Source organism: Stenella coeruleoalba, assembly GCF_951394435.1.
Source record: "Stenella coeruleoalba genome assembly, chromosome: 1".
NCBI lineage: Eukaryota > Metazoa > Chordata > Mammalia > Artiodactyla > Delphinidae > Stenella > Stenella coeruleoalba.
The window spans coordinates 128,761,147-128,777,827 of NC_137169.1; the positions used below are offsets into that span (position 1 = coordinate 128,761,147).

The following is a 16,681-nucleotide window of genomic DNA, read 5'->3' on the forward strand; positions in this document are numbered from 1 at the left end:
GAATGGAATGACCGCTGTTTCAAAGGCTGCTGAAGTCTGAGGATGGGCTGTTGTGTTTGGCAACGTGTCCATTGGTGACCCTGACACGAGCTCTTTTGTGGGGTGGTGCAGAGAAAAGCCAAATTAGTTTGATTTCAAGAGAGAATGGGAGGAGAGGAAGGGGAGACAGAGAATATAAAACTCTCTTATGGACGTTTTGCTGACGGGCATAGTGAGGAACGGGATGGTAATTGGAGGGAGATGGGGCCACAGAAGGTAATTTTATACGGTAGAAAATATGGCAGCATGTTTGGTGCTATTGGAAATGATCTAGTACGGTGGGAATGTTGATGATGTGGAAGGTAGAGGGGCGATTTCTGGAGTGGTGTCCTTGAGTAGTTGAGGAGCATGGCTTGCTATAGAACATATATAAAAATTCATGTTATTAATTTTTACGCATATATCCAAAGTATATCGGGTTGGCCAAAAAGTTCGTTCGGGTTTTTCCATAAGTTGGTACAGAAAATCCAAGCGAACTTTTTGGCCAAACCAATATATGCATACATTTAAATTTTTTATCTATATGCTACTTTAATAGCATGCTATATGCATTTCAAAACACATACAAAAATCTAATTAAATCTTTGGAGGAAAAAATACATAAACAGAAGGCCCAGTATTTTCCCTCCAAACCACACAGATAGTCCTACACACATGCTCGTTGAGGTGCGTGCACTGTACTTTGGGGTTCTTACCTTTAGACAAGGTCACTGTCTGACACTGACTTGTCAAAAAGCAGTTGGAAGGAAAAAGCTTGGTCCTTCAGGTTTGAGAACACGAGGTTTCCTTTTATTCTGTTTTCTGCCTCGGAAAGTGTTTCGACCTTAAGCAACACCTTACAAAGGGCAAGGACTTTAAACATAGCGCTCGGGGTGATTTAGTTAAAACGTTCTTCAAATGCTCCTAGAGGTTACTTTTGTCACATGTAGTGTCACAAAATGCAAAAAAATACTCAGAAAGAGGAACAACCACATTTCAATTTTTATTTGTGGATGATGAGTCGCTTTTTAACCATAGGTCTTTCCCATAACTTTCTCGAATCCATGACTGAAGGACAAAAAAATGTGCATCTCCTCATAGGTACAAACTAAAACCTTTCGCTACAGGAAGAGTGAGAGATGTGTCTATTTTTTTTTTTTTTTCTGTAGTTTCTGTGTGAAAAAAATGCAGTTGCCAGCTGATGGGCAAACTAAAAACGTGTCCCCAAGTTGCAAAGAGTACAGAGTGTAAATGTCAGGCACTGGAGCTTTTCCCAGAAGTCGCATCCTCAGGAAGGTATTTTTCCTAATTATGAGGCTGAAATTATTGGCACAAGAAACACTGTTCCGTGATTGGCTAACATAATACAATAAAACAATGGTGTCAAGTTGAACCACTATGAACATCCATACAGTGGTCAAAGGAGTCCTTCCCACAGTTTCAGTGTGGTCCCAGTTGTAACCTGATGTCTCCAGGTTTGTCAGAAAAACACTCAGGTGCAAGTGTCCCATTCGCAGTGTGTGGATCTCTTCCTCTAGAGACAGGATGGCCCTAAATCAGCCTTTCCATTGCAGGGGGAGCCGTCATGCTCCACATCTCCACGCGAGAGCCATCCTTTTCCTGACGGCTCGGGCTGTAGGACCCCTGGGTTGCCCTCTTGTTGGAGGCAACGACGGAGGCCACCACTGCCAGGAAGAGGATCAACAACAAGGCTAAAGTCACTGAACCGATGGCGGCGAAGACGTCTGAGAGCAAGTCGTCTGCCAACTGCAAGGATAGAAATAATTGTGATGTGAGTTACAGAGCAAAGGAGAACGTCCAGGTCAAGGAACTACCCTGGAATGGAAACCAAGCAGAGCGCAGGTGCCACTCAGTGCTGGAGAAAGATCAAGGTGTGGAAGGAAAGTCAGGTGTCCTTATTCCAAGATCATGAGAATGTGACTGTCTCTAGAGTCCAAGGTCTAGAGTCAGAAAGTGAGGCAGGAGACACCTACTGTGTCTACTCTGTGTCTTAATTTCAGTGACTGAGGTCATTTGTGCGACATCAAGGCCAAAGGATGAACCCGCACGTTTATTTGTAAAATAGTTCTGCATCTATAGAGATGTATGGCTCACAGTCTTTCGACTCCCTTGCAAAAAGTTCTGATTGCACTGAAAAAAAATTGTTGTTTTACAGCCTTTCTCGGGAAAGGAAGAAAATTAAATTAGTTGGGTCTCATGGGAAAGATCTTGAGACATAGGCTGGGCTGCAATGAGCTGCTTTCCACAGTCATCACTCTGACTTGGATTCGATGTGACAATTGAATGGTTGTGAAAACACACGTGCGCCACATGGAACCAAACCTGGGAACAGAAAACTGCAGGCAGAGCCCCACATGGAGTAGCTCGGTCCTGGACTCTCAGGGGTGTGCCTTGGACAGAGTGGTTTGCCTAATGTTGATTCCAATGTGTTTGCCAAGCACTTTTTTAGCAATGGGTAAAATGAAACTGATTTAGTTGCATAGAAATATTAAAGACAGGACACAGTTGCTATTTGAATTTTTAACAGGTTTTCAAAGAAATATTTCTGTCAGGGTAAGTAAAAGCAGAAGTAAATTAGTTTACCTTCTCATTTAGCTTTCTCTAGGACCCATTCCCTGTTACCTAACCAAGCTACTGTTATAAATGTAATCTTTGTTAGTTTAACATCCTAGGGAATTTTAAACACCTTTGTTTTCCTTTGTGTTTTTACTTTGCTGTTGTTCACTGTGCTTTGATTTAGCCATTATATAATTAATATAATCCTTTAATACTGTATCTCTTCATAATATTGTCTTGGGTATACTCACTATGAGCCTTGTTTGAATGTGCTTCATTAGTTTCCTCCTTCATTCAACAATGCTTATTGACTATCTGCTATAAACACTGAACTGAACTAGGAGATAAAAATAGAAGGTAAGTCAAAGTCTGAAATCTGGAGCCCAGACACGCACACACATATACACAGATAATCATACATTATAAACACGTTATGATAATGTCATAAATGAACTGCACAGGGGTGTAGGTAGAGTAATATTGGAATGTGGCATGTGATTACCTTTTGAAGGATAAATGAACATTCAAATAGTTTGAGCGGGAAATTCTACTTGGATGAAACAATTTGAAATCAACAGGGCAAGAGTATATAAAAGTCCTTAGAGTTTGGGGAAACAGTAGGAAATCCGGCGTGACGAAATGTATTGTCCATAAATGTGTACATTTGAGTGGGAAAAGGATTTTAAAAGTTGGTGAGAGACAGAACTACAAGGTAGATGAATCTGGACAAGAAATTTGAAGGCCACACTAAAATTCAGACTTGGTCCTGAGGTCAGTGGGAGCCAGTGAAGGTGTTTAAGTGAGAGCATGATATGATCAAGTCTGTGTTTCATTAAAACTTGGCTCTGGTAACAGGATGGAGGGTGGGTGGAAAGTGAAGGTGGGGCTGGAGGTGGAGGAAATAGGAGTTTATTGTATTAGTCGTGGTGAGATGACCTCGGTCTAAGTTTGCCAGTGGAGTGAGACTCGAAGAGGAAAAGGTGGAGAGAGACTTGGGAGGCGGAGCCAGTCCACGGCAGACTGTGTGAGCGAGGCTGGGGGGAGCGGAGGGAAGACAAGAATGGTCACCACAGGAGATGACCCTGTTGGCTGGGGTCTCATTAGCTGGGATAAGATACACAGGAGCAGAAACAGGCGTGCATGGGAAGACTGCCTTTAGGCTGGGAAAAGCTAGCGTCAGGTTCCTGGGCAACATTCAGGTGTGCGCTGCTACTCTCCACATTATTGTCTAAAATTCTGGGTCACAGCAACTTTTCCAGTTATTGGAGAAAAAGCATATAGAGTTTCATAGAATTCACTCGTTCTTGAGAAAAATTGTTTACCTCAACTAGAGGGCAGGTTCTCCGGCCACACTGTGTGGCAATGACATCCTTTATCTGTAGGAATAACTGTGGGCTGGGACAGATGAATACAGCCATAGACCTGGCCTTGAAAGCTCAAGAGCCTGGGTCTCAGCAGGCAGATGGACCCCTTGGTGTTATCTGGGGACCTCTAGATTGTCTAACCCTCTTGTTCCTAGATGCTGAATTCTCCTTAATCTGTCCAGTAAACTGTGTCATCTTTGGGAGTCAATGGTTGTTCTGCTGGGTGGGTGAGTTGGGAGGGTCCACACCCACACAGAGAGGAGACGGATCACTTGGTTTGCCTCTGTTTTCTAAACTTCTCCGGCGTCTTCTCATTTGGGCTGAGAATGATTGCACGGGGAAAGCTAATGCCGCCCAGACCCTCGCCCCTGCCACCCTGCAGCTGGAGAGGGAGGGGACATGGCAGGTGTAGGCGCTGAGTTCTCGTTGGGACCCCAGTTCTGGCAGAACCAGAGGACTGATCCGCTTCACTTATCTCGGGACCTGCGGGGAACCAAGGCTCTTGTCTGTAGAGGCTCCACTGCTCTCAGCAATGTGGAGAGAATGGAAGGGCCAGCTCCAGACCTGAGAGAAACCCCCTGCCTCTACCGGCTGTGTGCTGAGTGGCGGGCCTCAGCCAGTCCCTGCAAGACACTGGGTTTGATCACCTGTAACACCAGATCCTAGCATCTACTCCCAGGGATGGGAGTCAGGAGACACAACACATGCAAAAGACAAAGAGAATGTCCCAGAGTAAGTTCCCAGCACGGGAGAATGTGAGCAACCGTGAAGATGTGATGTATCACCTCGCTGACTTCATTCAATTCTGAAAGATGACGTAGAACTCCCTCAGTGCCTCGGGATACAACCCGGGAGCCAACCTACAAACCTAACACGGCAATTCCGAGCTTCAGATAAATTTTGGATGAAATGGCTGGCCTAGCGATATCAGATAGGGCGCGTCACTCGGCTTTGGTGGGGAGCTGAGGGAGTCAGTTTGAAATCGCCTCTGGAGGGCCCTTTGCTTTTGAATTCCCCTGGCTGAAAGGCCTTTTTTGCTCTGCTATTCTTCAACTGGGCTTAAAATACACAGCCCTGGAATGGATCCTTTGATAACTGAAACTGCTGGGACACAGGAACTGACAAGGCCGCCAGGTGTGGACCGTCCTGAAAAACAGCGTGAGTTTAAGGCCAGGCCTGTATGGATGGGTTGTGCTGCTAATGCTGCACTTTTGAGTAACCTTTTTCAGAAAAGATAGACCCCAAATTCATTAAAATTTCATGTAAAATTACTGTTCAGATGGCTTATGCTGCAATCCGTATCGTTAACATCCCGTTTAAATGTACATTTTATACATGATCACATTAAACTGTGGTGACTTGGAACTCCCCATCTGCAGAATGAAATAAATAGGTGCTTCATTTTTTTTCCTCCATGGAAGATTCATTCTGAAACATTGACTGGTTGTGGCCAAATGTGACCCAAGGCAAGGATGCACGCTGGCATTCTCAGGGGAAACTGCCAAAACTTATTTTGAACCTTCTCACCTGAGCCTAGGCTAGAACACGCTGGAAATGCACATTAGCTTTTTTCCCTTAAACTCCAGAAGAGGAATTCTATGCTGTGATTCCCCTGGGGGAGACTGGAAACAGACGGAAATGGGTTTGAATCCAGTTTTGCCACTGGTGTCCTACACTTATCTCTGCTGTTTGCCCACCTGTAAAGCGGGAGTGACAGTTCCTGCGTCCTAGGCTTGCTCTGAGACGTGGAGTATCCAGGTGTGTGGAGCTTCTCTGAGGGGCAGGCTCAGAAGGGAAGTCAGTCCTTGTGGCCACTCCTGTTTAGCACTCTTCAGAGGGATGACCCTTCCCCGGCTGATTTCCCCGGTCCTGCTTGGGCGTCAGGACACCCACCAGATGCCACCCACTCTGGCAACAAGTCGGGACTCAGAGCCCAGCCTGGGAGCCGAGAGGGGCAGCCACTGACCTGGAGCTGGCAGGGGCCTGGGCCATCTGGCCGTCAGGGCCCACAGCCCCTCACTAGCTGACTGCTGGTCAGTTCATCTGATTTTGAAAACACGGAACGAGCTGGCTTGTCTGGAAAGGAAAAGTAATGAGACTATCTCTGTCCTCAGCACGAGGATCCGCCTGTCATAATATTTAGGGCCAATTCGGAAAAACGTGAAAATAATAAGCACATTGGAAGGAGCCTGGAAAAACAGGATATCTTAGGAAACTTGACCTCCTATTTCCAGATGAAAGGAGGTGAAGACGTTAAAGCTTTGACTTGAGGTGAGGAAAATCTAGGACTGAGGCCATGGTTTCCCCCTTAGGGGCATATTTTTCTCACGTCGGATTTTGTAAAATCAGCAGAAGTACGTTTGTAGTTGAAAAAAGCAGAAATGTTGGGAGTTAAAAACTGGCTCCTGAAAAACACTAGGGTGGAGTGAATTCCCCAAATCCTTCTTAGAATTCAGTTTATATGTCCGTTGTGTGGAAATATGTGGAGACAGTTGAAGACAAGAAGTTAGAATGTTTGGATGTGCTAGTTGTTTACAGGTTATATTCCAGCTTCAATATGTGAGTTTCTGAAATGTGTGTGTGTGTGTGTAGTGTTACACAAGTACATAATAGTACGTTATGTACTATTATGAGCGTTAGTGATTAATGGGAAAAATACTTTAAAGATGTTGTGTTTTTACAAAGCTGGTTATAATATTTACCTTCCATCTGTGTATCTAAAGTGAAATGAGGACATCTCTTTGACTCTCATCCTTCAAATTAATAATAAAGAAGAGATAGATGAGAAAGAGAGAGAGAGAGAGAGAGAGCAAGCAGTTCTTGTGAATCACTATTGTAACAAGTAGGTCTTCAATTTGGTGGATGGTAGAAAACTCCCACACAGACCTGGGTCCTTGAACTATCTCTTATTAGTGAATTGCTAGGAACAGCCGTTTCCATAGTAATATTGAATATGTGCCAGAACTCTGTTTTTAAAATGAATATTGCTGCAGCAGCCAATTTTCAACCATAAATACACTGTCCCCTTTACAGTTATAAGGGGGGAAACAGGGTACTGAGAAGCTGAAAGCGGGGCCTTGGGCAGCATCCTGGCACAGGGAGGGGACCACCCAGCAGATGCTCCTGCCACCTTGTAAAATGCTCAGGACTGGGAAGCATGGCAGCCACGGAGCCCTCTCCAGGCAGCTGACGGCTGCAGGGACCAGGGGGGCGTCTGAACTGCAAGCCCAGTAGCATTTTCTCCTTGGTGCTCCCATCTCTTCATCCGCTGCTCTGCCTCTCCCAGAAGACACACAGGCTCTCAAAGGAAGCCGACATAGTCTTTCAACCAACTCTCACCAAGTAATTACAGTTCCTTACAACTCTACTAATTGGGGACCATCTTGACAGCCTGGTGATGGAGAAACCCGGCGACACGAGGTGGTTCCGGGCACCACCCCCACTCCCGGAGGGGTGCTGTCCTGGGAACCTTCTAATGCGATTTCCACATCAGGCCCCACCGAAGACGTTGGAATCGCTACTGGAAATTTGGTACACAGGAGACAAATCAGAAAAGGAGCTGGTCCAGCACAAGGCTGCACGTTTGGGGTTGCAGCCCTAGTTGAAAGCATCGCTTCTTTCACAACTGACCACCAGCCCACGCATGACGTGTGTGGGCTTTTAGGGGAAGAGCACCATTATTCTGAGATTTGAGGGGTGCTGTGACACTGGTCATGAAGGGACACAGTTATTCCTGCATTCAGCAAGTGGTTCTTGAACACGCCCTCTGTGTGAGCACAGTGGGAGCTAGAATACAGTGGTGAGCCCGGCAGTTCCCAACCCCACCCATCTAGTGTTGGGTCTGGAATTCTTGCCCCGATGTCTCACAAGCTCTTTCCTACTCAGGATGCCACATTTTCAGCAGAAGCATAGATGTAGCTAGAAGTTTGGAGACAGGGCTTTCCTATTCTCTCTCCTTAAGCAGGTGGTGTAAGTGATATAATTGTTCTCCTTGGAAGACCAGGTCTTATGAATAAAAATTCACTCTTTGCCTCATACAAGAACCAAATCCCAGCAGCCCAAACTCAGATTTCATTATGTTTTGGTAAATTCATTGTTTGAAGATAATTGCTGCCCTTTCTGCTGACCCTGGGTCAGGGGGGTTACCAGATGTTGTACGCACAGAAACGTTCAAATTCCAGGTAGGGATTATCACATCCTGTCACCTTCTCAGGGAGGCCTTGCCTGATTGTCCTCTTTAACTGTAATCAGCTTCATCTCTCTCCAGCACGTCACGCCCTGGGACACCTAACAGTTCACGGGGGAAGTCCCTCCCCTCCCAAGGCAGAAGTTCCATCAAGGTGCAGCTCCATCCTCTGCCTCCCAGCCCCTGGACCGGCATCCGTGCCCCAGGGACCCCGCGGTGATCGCCACTGGGCAGAAGGCTTGCCCAGCAGCACATGGCGAGCTCTCAACTTCATGCACAGAGCTTCTCCCCAGGGATTCCTGCAGGAGGACACCCTCAGCCTGTGACCCACAAGAGGAGAGACAGCTGCTCTCTAACTCCGCTGAAGGGTCAGGGCGCCTCGGAGGGGCTGCGGGCAGACAATGGGCGGGGGGGGGGGGGGGAGCGGGGGGTGCGGCAGATCAGAAACCACGTGATCAAAGAGTGAAGGGGGCTACTATTATTATATAACTTGGCTACTATTCCTTTCTGTGGAATCCGCCACAAACAGTCTGCTTTCACCTTCTCCTGCACCAGAGCCCAGATGGGAATGTCATCAGGTGACACAAGCAGGAGATGCGAGAGATCATTTGTTTTTTTAATACCATTTTCTATGTGTGAAACATTCTTTTTGTCTCCGCTAGGTGACCCCCTGGACATTATCATGGCCCATTTTGGTCTCAGAAAACCTGGGTAGACAGTCATACTTCCTTTCCTTCTCTTTCTGCATTCCAGAAAACAGTGGTCGCCAGCTGAAGACTCGGGCTGTGTAGTGCGCACCACACTGTGAGCTGCACACACTTGTGTTTGTCAATCGGACGCCCTTTCCATCTTCATTATTTTACACTGGGATCCACTCAGAACGCAGTCCCCTGCCCTTCCGCTCGGGTTGCTCTCTTGTTCATTCTCAGGGTCGCAACCTGGTTAAGACAGTAACTGTCTCTTACGTGGCTGGTTAAACGGTCCTCTAGCCATCCTTTCTTGCCCCAGGATCTACCCCAGCCAGCCAGCCAGCCCTACAGAAAAAAAAAAAGAGCTTGCTTACCTGGCTGGGAAGCCCACGGATGCTATCCGCATCAGTCCTAACCGTGTCAAGCCTAACCTGCTGAGTTTTAAGTCAAGGCTCGTTTTGACTTTGCCCCCATTTCCCTGTGAAGGTCAGCATCAGCTACGCCCTGCACGTCTGCAAAGCGACTGTCCTTACCCGCCCTTCTCCAGCAGGAACCAGCCTCCTCCGCCCCTCCCCCGCCCATGCCGCTCCTCCAGGTTGAACACGCCCTTTCAGGAGACCTCTCCTCTGCTCAGAGCACCCTGGGGCTTAGCTGCCCTTTGCAGTACCCCCGGGCACCCCGCGGGCTCTCCTCCCTGCATCTCATTCCCGGAAGCCCAGGGCTCAGCCCCGTTTAGAAGAGCTGCGGCCCGGCCTGTCCGGCGTGAACTGTCCCGTGCAGTTGAACGTGCTGCCCTGTTCATCAGGGGTTAGGCCACCCTCCACCCCGCCCCTCAGGATTGTACGGATGAGTATCTGTTTCCTCTGGAACTTTCCGACACGACCAAGTGCAGTGCTTTGCACAGAGTGGCCGATCAATTGTTATTGACTCACCCACTGGTAGTGCTCGTGGCTCTGTTGAACGCCTTGATTCGATTCTGTTTTCAGTCGTCGGGAGACTTCTCTACTGCCGGGAGTTTATTGGTGGGGACATGGTCCACCCATTTGTTCATGCGCTCATTCACTCACGCATCGTCAGTGAACACCGTCACCGTGGCAGGCAGCTCCCTGGGTCCTGGACACACGCGATCCAAAGGCATAGGCATCGCCTTCAGAGAGTTCACCGTGGAGTGATAGTCCCGGGCCGGGCGGCTACGCAAACCGCCACAGTTCAGGCGACGGGTTAGAGGCGAGTATGAAGGAAAGAAAGGCGAGAAGGTGGACTTCATGACATGCTCCAGTTTTCTTAAAGGGAGCTGCTGGAAGAAGGAGGTGAGGAAGCGTGTTGAAGGCAGAAGGAAACACCACGATCCAGCGGGAGAGAGGAGAAGCGTGCCTGGGCCTTTCCTGCTTGCCTGGGAGGCCGGTGGAGGGAAGTGCTTCTTGCTTCTGCAGAGACCCACGCGGAGAAGCAGCAGCCCACGTGTCAGGAAAGCGTTCACCCAACCTGGGCAGTAACCACAACAGGTTCCCTTCCAGGAAGCTTCTCTCCTCTCCCTCAGCGAAGCAGAGGACAGAATCGCACGCGCAGTTTCATAGATATTCTCTGCAGGTTCTTTCCTAGCACATCTGACCTACACCTCTTATAAGAAACCTATCAGCCTCATAGGCCAGGAGTCCTCTACTAACCTGGGTTTTGGAGGACACAGAAAGATTTAAATTTCTTTATACCCATTCTCTGACATGGTCTATAGATTTCAGAAGGTGATTGATAAGTATATCAATTGATTTTATACAACATTTCAAAAGCAAGAGAATATCCAGCAAACAAGTTAAAAAGGCAGGGGGACTTTTGAGATTAAATCATACTAAAATGACATGACAACTAACAACTAAATGCAATTGATTGTATCCTTGATCAAAAACAAAAATCTAAAGGACAATTTTGGGACAATTAGAGAAATCTGAACATGGATAGTATATGAGATGGTAAATTTCTTAAATGCCATACTGGTATATGGTTGTAGAAGGGAGTCCTCTTTCTTCGGAGACGCTGAAATATTTAGTGGTAAAGTGTTACAACGTCTGCAACCTACTTTCTAAAGCTAGAGCAAAAAAAGTATGTACATAGAGGTAAGAAAGGGAGCAAAATATTAAAAAACTGTTGAAACTGGATGAAGGATATGTGTTCACTGCACTATTTTTTTTTCTGATTTTCTTTAGCTTTCATTTTTTTTTCCAAAAAAGTTAGAAAAGTAATACTTTTAAAAATGATGTTACCGTGAAAATAATTCCTCTAAGCCCCCAATTTGTGGATCTTGCTTCTTCACTATCTGTTTGTTCTGCTACTCTGGGTCTTGCTGATTTCTCTCCCTGCTATACTTTTATTGCCTAGTAAATCTTGTTCCCATCGACGGTTTTATCTCCCATGTAGACACTGAGACATTCATGGATCACATCACATGCCAGTTTCCTCACACATTTGGCCCTAACCCTCCTGCTGGAGCCTAACGCAGTGCCAGGCACACAGTGGGCATCCGTGGACTTCCTCACCATCTCCTGGCATTGTCCTTCCTGACCTAAAGGCTGTACCTTGGCCCTTTCCTCACTTGGAATTCTTTCTTCTTACCAACTTTCTTCAGTCGGTGAAAAGCTGCTATTAATTCATTCTCACATTAAGCAGGAGAAAGAATGCCAAATCCCCAACATCCTTATGGCTTATCACATGTCCTTTTGGCAAAGGTAATCTAGCCTGTGTCATTGTATTTATTGCCCCCAAATCAGAACCAGTTGCCAGAGTAATGAAGGTCTATTGGTTTGTGTTGGCTTAATCCACATCAGGGGGGCTTTAGGGGCATATAAGGATAATTTGACCAGCAAAAGGAAAGCCATAAAAATGATCAAAAACGCTAACAGATATGCTGAGAACACCAAGCTTGTTTTACTGAGGATTTATGGCCAACTTATCAGAAAATTATTTGGTCCAAGTCTACATTCAAATAGGTCCCTCAGTAATTCAGCAAAGATTCCAGCCTCTGAAAAAAACAGCCTCTATAATGAGATACTCCAGTAACCCCTAACGTGCAGCACATGTAGTTTAATTTTCAACAGTTGTGAGACTGCAGTAAATCCAGCTTTTGAATAACTCGTTCCACTGATACCTCAGACCTGCATTAAATTAGCAGAGCAGGAAGATCAACGGCATCCTCTCTCCTGACATACCTGCGTCCATGTTTATTAACCAAATCGAGCTTAAATGTCTGACCTCCCCCACATGGCAGCCGTGCCAGCGCCTGCTGGGTCCCAGCAGAAGTGAGTGCCAAGTCACCAGGCTCTGCCGCATGATGTCAGCTGTGCCCCAGGCCCAGCTCTGGAGGTTGTATTTTATTGACCAGACTCAAATTGGTTTCCCCTCGTGCAGGTGATAAAGTGTGGCATCAAGTCACCCATGTGAAATATATTACCTTAACTTTGACAGCTTGTCATTGAAGTCGTTGTTTATATAATCTATTGTGCCATTTACTCTATTCTTATTTTACAAAGCAACAATAGAAATGAAAACCCTTGCTTCCAGTGTTTCATGGATGAATGTCTATGCCCTGTACCTTCTCTTAAAAAAATCTCAGAAGTAGCTATTTCTATTGTCATTGTTGGTTTACATCAAATTATCAGATTTTCAGTTTCAAAGTCTGCCTCGTGGAAGATGAAAGCAGCATTGCGTGCTTTAACTGGAATCCTTTCACAGTGCAGCTCTCTCCCTTCCGAATCGTTTTGAGACTTGCTACGTCTAAACGGGGAAGGAGCCTGCCGTGCTGAGGTTGGTCGGATCCAAACTGAACATTCCTAAAAATCTATGAGCTTGTCACCACTTAGAACACCAGGGTACCTTACCACCAGCAAAGATAGAAACCTTCATATTGGGAAGATTGATTAAAGTAGTATTTAGTTTTAGAACTAAGGAGTTCTTTCAGAAGTCAGGCTTTCAAATTCCAAATAAGCCATTTGGTAAAAGTCTATGGCAGGATTAAAACAAAACAAAACACAACACAAAAACCTTATGTCTGATTTTGATAATAGTCCACCTAAATGTTCCAAAATGCAACTGGGGGTAAAGATCTATTTACAGTGGTATTGAGGATGTACAGCTTTCCTTCTTGGGGGGACAAAAATAAAGTCTAACAGCATTTAACTCAGTCTAAAAATCCTGCTGAACTACAGTTGCCCTATCTCTATGTATTCAAGTAGCATAGACTTTGACAGCCTATTATAAAATGAGACCAGACAATATAGCTGTGCTGGTTATTTTACACTTTTGGAGCTCTAGGTGTATGTACACAGTAATTATGATATACAACGTGTCTGCATTGCCTTTTGAAATAACGGTTTAGGAGATTCTTGCCTGAGAAGTTCTCTTCCTTCCCTACAAAGGGCTCAAAGGACGAATCTTCTCCTTTTGCCACTGACTAATTTCTAGTGACTGTTTTAATAAGAAGAAGATCAGATTCTGTTTCCTATCCAGTTCAGAGACCTTTTTAAGAAGGAATGAGATAACCTAGCTAACATGTTAAATTGTGTTTTAGTTCTATAATTTGTCATTAATATTCCAAAATATAAGGCTTTTCTCCGGATAAACTTTGCTGATTGCTGCATTTTCTCATATTCTGTGTCATACTGAAATTTTAATTATTTACATTCTTTTTTTTTCCTGAAGTTTGGAGTAATTGCCTAAAGAATATTCCCCTTACTAACTTAAATAATTTGAAACATGTGGAAATTTTGTTTTCTAAACTCCCAAAGAGACTGAGAACTGAGAATTCAAGCTATAAACTAAGCCTCTTCAGTTTTGTTGCTTCTTTTCCCAGACCCCAGAATAACACTTCTCTCCCACCTTTATAAAGTATTTCCCTTGGGTCTATAACTTTTCTATTCCACCACCATTTAGATGACTTGTCCTCAGGGATATGGCTGTGCTAAGAGCCTCGGGAAGAAAACCAAGATTAGTCACCAGGCTTGCAGAATCCTCCCCGATTCTGTTTACGAGGATGGCTGCCAATTCTCCAAACGTGCTCTGCACTCATGTTCTTTTCAGGGTCACTCTGCTCGCACAGCACAGATTAAACACACAGCCTCAGGACTCTCAGTGTTGTGAGGAGAAGCATTTACATTCCACTGACAGCGCGGGGTGTCAAAGGAAGCCATCTGCTCTGATTTAACGACACAAGGGATAGCTACGGCTCTGAGAAGAGAAAGAGAGTTACAACGTGGCTCACCTCAGCCAACCACTCCTCTGCGCGGCGGACCTGGGGAGGAATCGCCTCCATATTAAGAGGCATTTTTATCCTTAGAGGTTGGCCCTCTACCCAATGGTTTCATTGTTCTCTTTTATTAAAATGTCTTTGCTACCGTTTTTTAGGCCTCTTCCCCTGGTCTCAGGAACCTAGAATAAATCTAGTGTTTCTACTACAAGGTGGCAACTAGATCTTTGATTATTTGTACATTCTACCCAGGCCATTCATCTTTTCGATATTCTACAATGAGATCAGCTGTAAAACACTTTGGAACTAAAAGGTGGTACATAGGGGAAAAAGGAAAAGTAATTAAAACCTGAGGACTTAATCTTTCCCTGGCATCTGACAAGTCACCTCATTTTAATCTTCACACTAGTCTAATGATACAGAGATCATTGCCCTTAATTAAAAGATCTTTTAAGCAATTTGTCCCAAGTAACAAATTACTTAAGCAGCAGATCCGGTACCCAAACGGTCAGGGCTTGTTCAGTTATGCACAGATGCATCCTAGGTAGAGCACTATATAGCTGTAACCCCAAATCTACCCTGAATTTCAACTAAGTTACCCTTATTCGACATATTTACACACTGAGAGATGAGTAATAATAGTTATTTTACACTTCAGGTCTCTTGCTATGGACAGCACTTATATAACCAGCTGCGTTTCCCTGCTTGTCGGTGTTGGTTTAATTTTTTGGGACTTTGTATGTCAGAATAAACTCCAACAAAGTAGGCTGAGAGGTGGAAGGATTTTGTTTGTGAGTTCTAGGAAGGTGCCCAGCACACAGTGGCTGTCTGGGAGGTAAGCTGTCTCTATATACTGTGCCTGCATAGACCCTGAAAAATTCAGGGGGAGAACAAAGAAAAGGACCCAGAATTCACAACTTTCAGTCCCATGCTTTTAACACCCCAGCATGTCTATCAAGAAATAAAACAAGGAAACAATGCAGAAAATCTCCCAGGGTTGTTGCTTGTATAAAACAGCCCTGTGCTACCCTCCAGTTTCAACACAATGTTATCAGGCGATGATTAAGAAGGTAGCTGTTTCCTCGCTTCTCAGTGTCAGAAAACAAGGTATCAAGCCAACAACTCCCTTTGTAGGTGCAGCACTGAGATTGCAGCCACATAGTGCTTCCAACTGTAAATATTAATGGTGAAGGAAAGAAAGAGATCTTCCCTGGCTCTGGGCTGCCTGAGCTCAGCAGATTACATGACACTCTGGCATGATTTGCTGAGATGTAGAAAATTGAACTTCTTGTTAACAAGTTTCCATGTATTTTTTACTCCATCAGCAGGTTCTTGAATCAATGCCTAGATTAGGTTTGACTAACATCAGCACAATTTGACTTTGATGGAAAGTTTAAAATTTATAATTAAAAATTGTACATCCATTTGCTAATTTCCAAGTAAAAGGAGCTAATCCTTCTGGAAGCTATAGCATTTATACCTGGTTCCCCAAAGCACCATTTATACCTGGTTCCCCAAAGTTCTTTTGCTTCCTCCTGGATGAAGAAGTCTATAATGCTTTTAGGACACTGGGGAACACTCAGGGGCAAACTAAGAAGGCCTTTTACATTTCACCCACTGCCAAAGGATTTAAGGTTTCCATGAGCTTGGAAGAATGACAGGGTTGTTTTTATACTCCTTTTGAGACACTAATTTCAAAACCGTTATATAGGAGCTCCTATTTTCTTGTAGATTTAAAAAAGTGGACTCAACATTGTTTATGTGAAAACACGCATGCATATTTTACTCTATATAAAGTATATAAGTATGATTTATAGTTCCTGCGCTCAGTAAATGCCGGTTGATGAGGATGGTGATACAGGAGTCCCTAAAATGCACTTAAGCTGTCCCACTGCAATGGCACATGACTACCCATAAAGTCTGGCGCAAAAATGTTATCCTACACTACCACGTACAAAATCAGGGAAGGCAGCATTACCTGTGTACAAAATGTTATAAAGTCTACCTACTTTTATTTATAAGAACATGCTTTGGGGCTTCCCTGGTGGCGCAGTGGTTGAGAGTCCGCCTGCCGATGCAGGGGACACGGGTTCGTGCCCCGGTCCGGCAGGATCCCACATGCCGCGGAGCGGCTGGGCCTGTGAGCCATGGCTGCTAAGCCTGTGCGTCCGGAGCCTGTGCTCCGCAATGGAAGAGGCCACACAGTGAGAGGCCCGCGTATAGCCCCCCCACCCCCCCAAAAAAAAGAACACGCTTTGAATTGTGTAGCAAAAATTCTAATTGGCGTATTCTCGGCCGTGGACTCCTACAGTTCATTACATGCCATGTGTCTGTCTTATTGTGTGATTTCAAGATCCAAACTTTCCTATATTTAGAAAGCTGCACTCAAACAGAATATAGCATCTTCTTCTCTCCTGTCAACTTCAGAGTTCATGACACATTGTAGGTGCTCGAGTTATTTTTGACTGAATTGACAAATTAGATAGCATTGTAAAACAAATGCAAAAGCAAACTTGACATAGATGACGAGCAGCTCCTGATCTATCCAGGTGATACTTGGTTTACTTGTCAGATAGAGAGGAAGACCTGGTAGATCTGCGTGTCAAGGCCCACC

At 45.1% G+C, this 16,681-nt stretch overlaps 1 protein-coding gene across 3 annotated transcripts in view; it reads right to left on the reverse strand.

Moving 5' to 3' along the window:
• Positions 1–926: 926 nt before the first annotated feature.
• Positions 927–16,681, reverse strand: part of CRB1 (crumbs cell polarity complex component 1) — a 265,602-nt gene continuing 249,847 nt past the window's right edge. For all 3 annotated transcript variants that reach the window (XM_079912087.1, XM_079912086.1, XM_079912088.1), the window contains one exon: positions 927–1,785. In XM_079912087.1, coding sequence (XP_079768213.1) covers positions 1,570–1,785 — 216 coding nt within the window. In that variant the 3' untranslated portion in view covers positions 927–1,569. The remainder of the gene's footprint in view (positions 1,786–16,681) is intronic.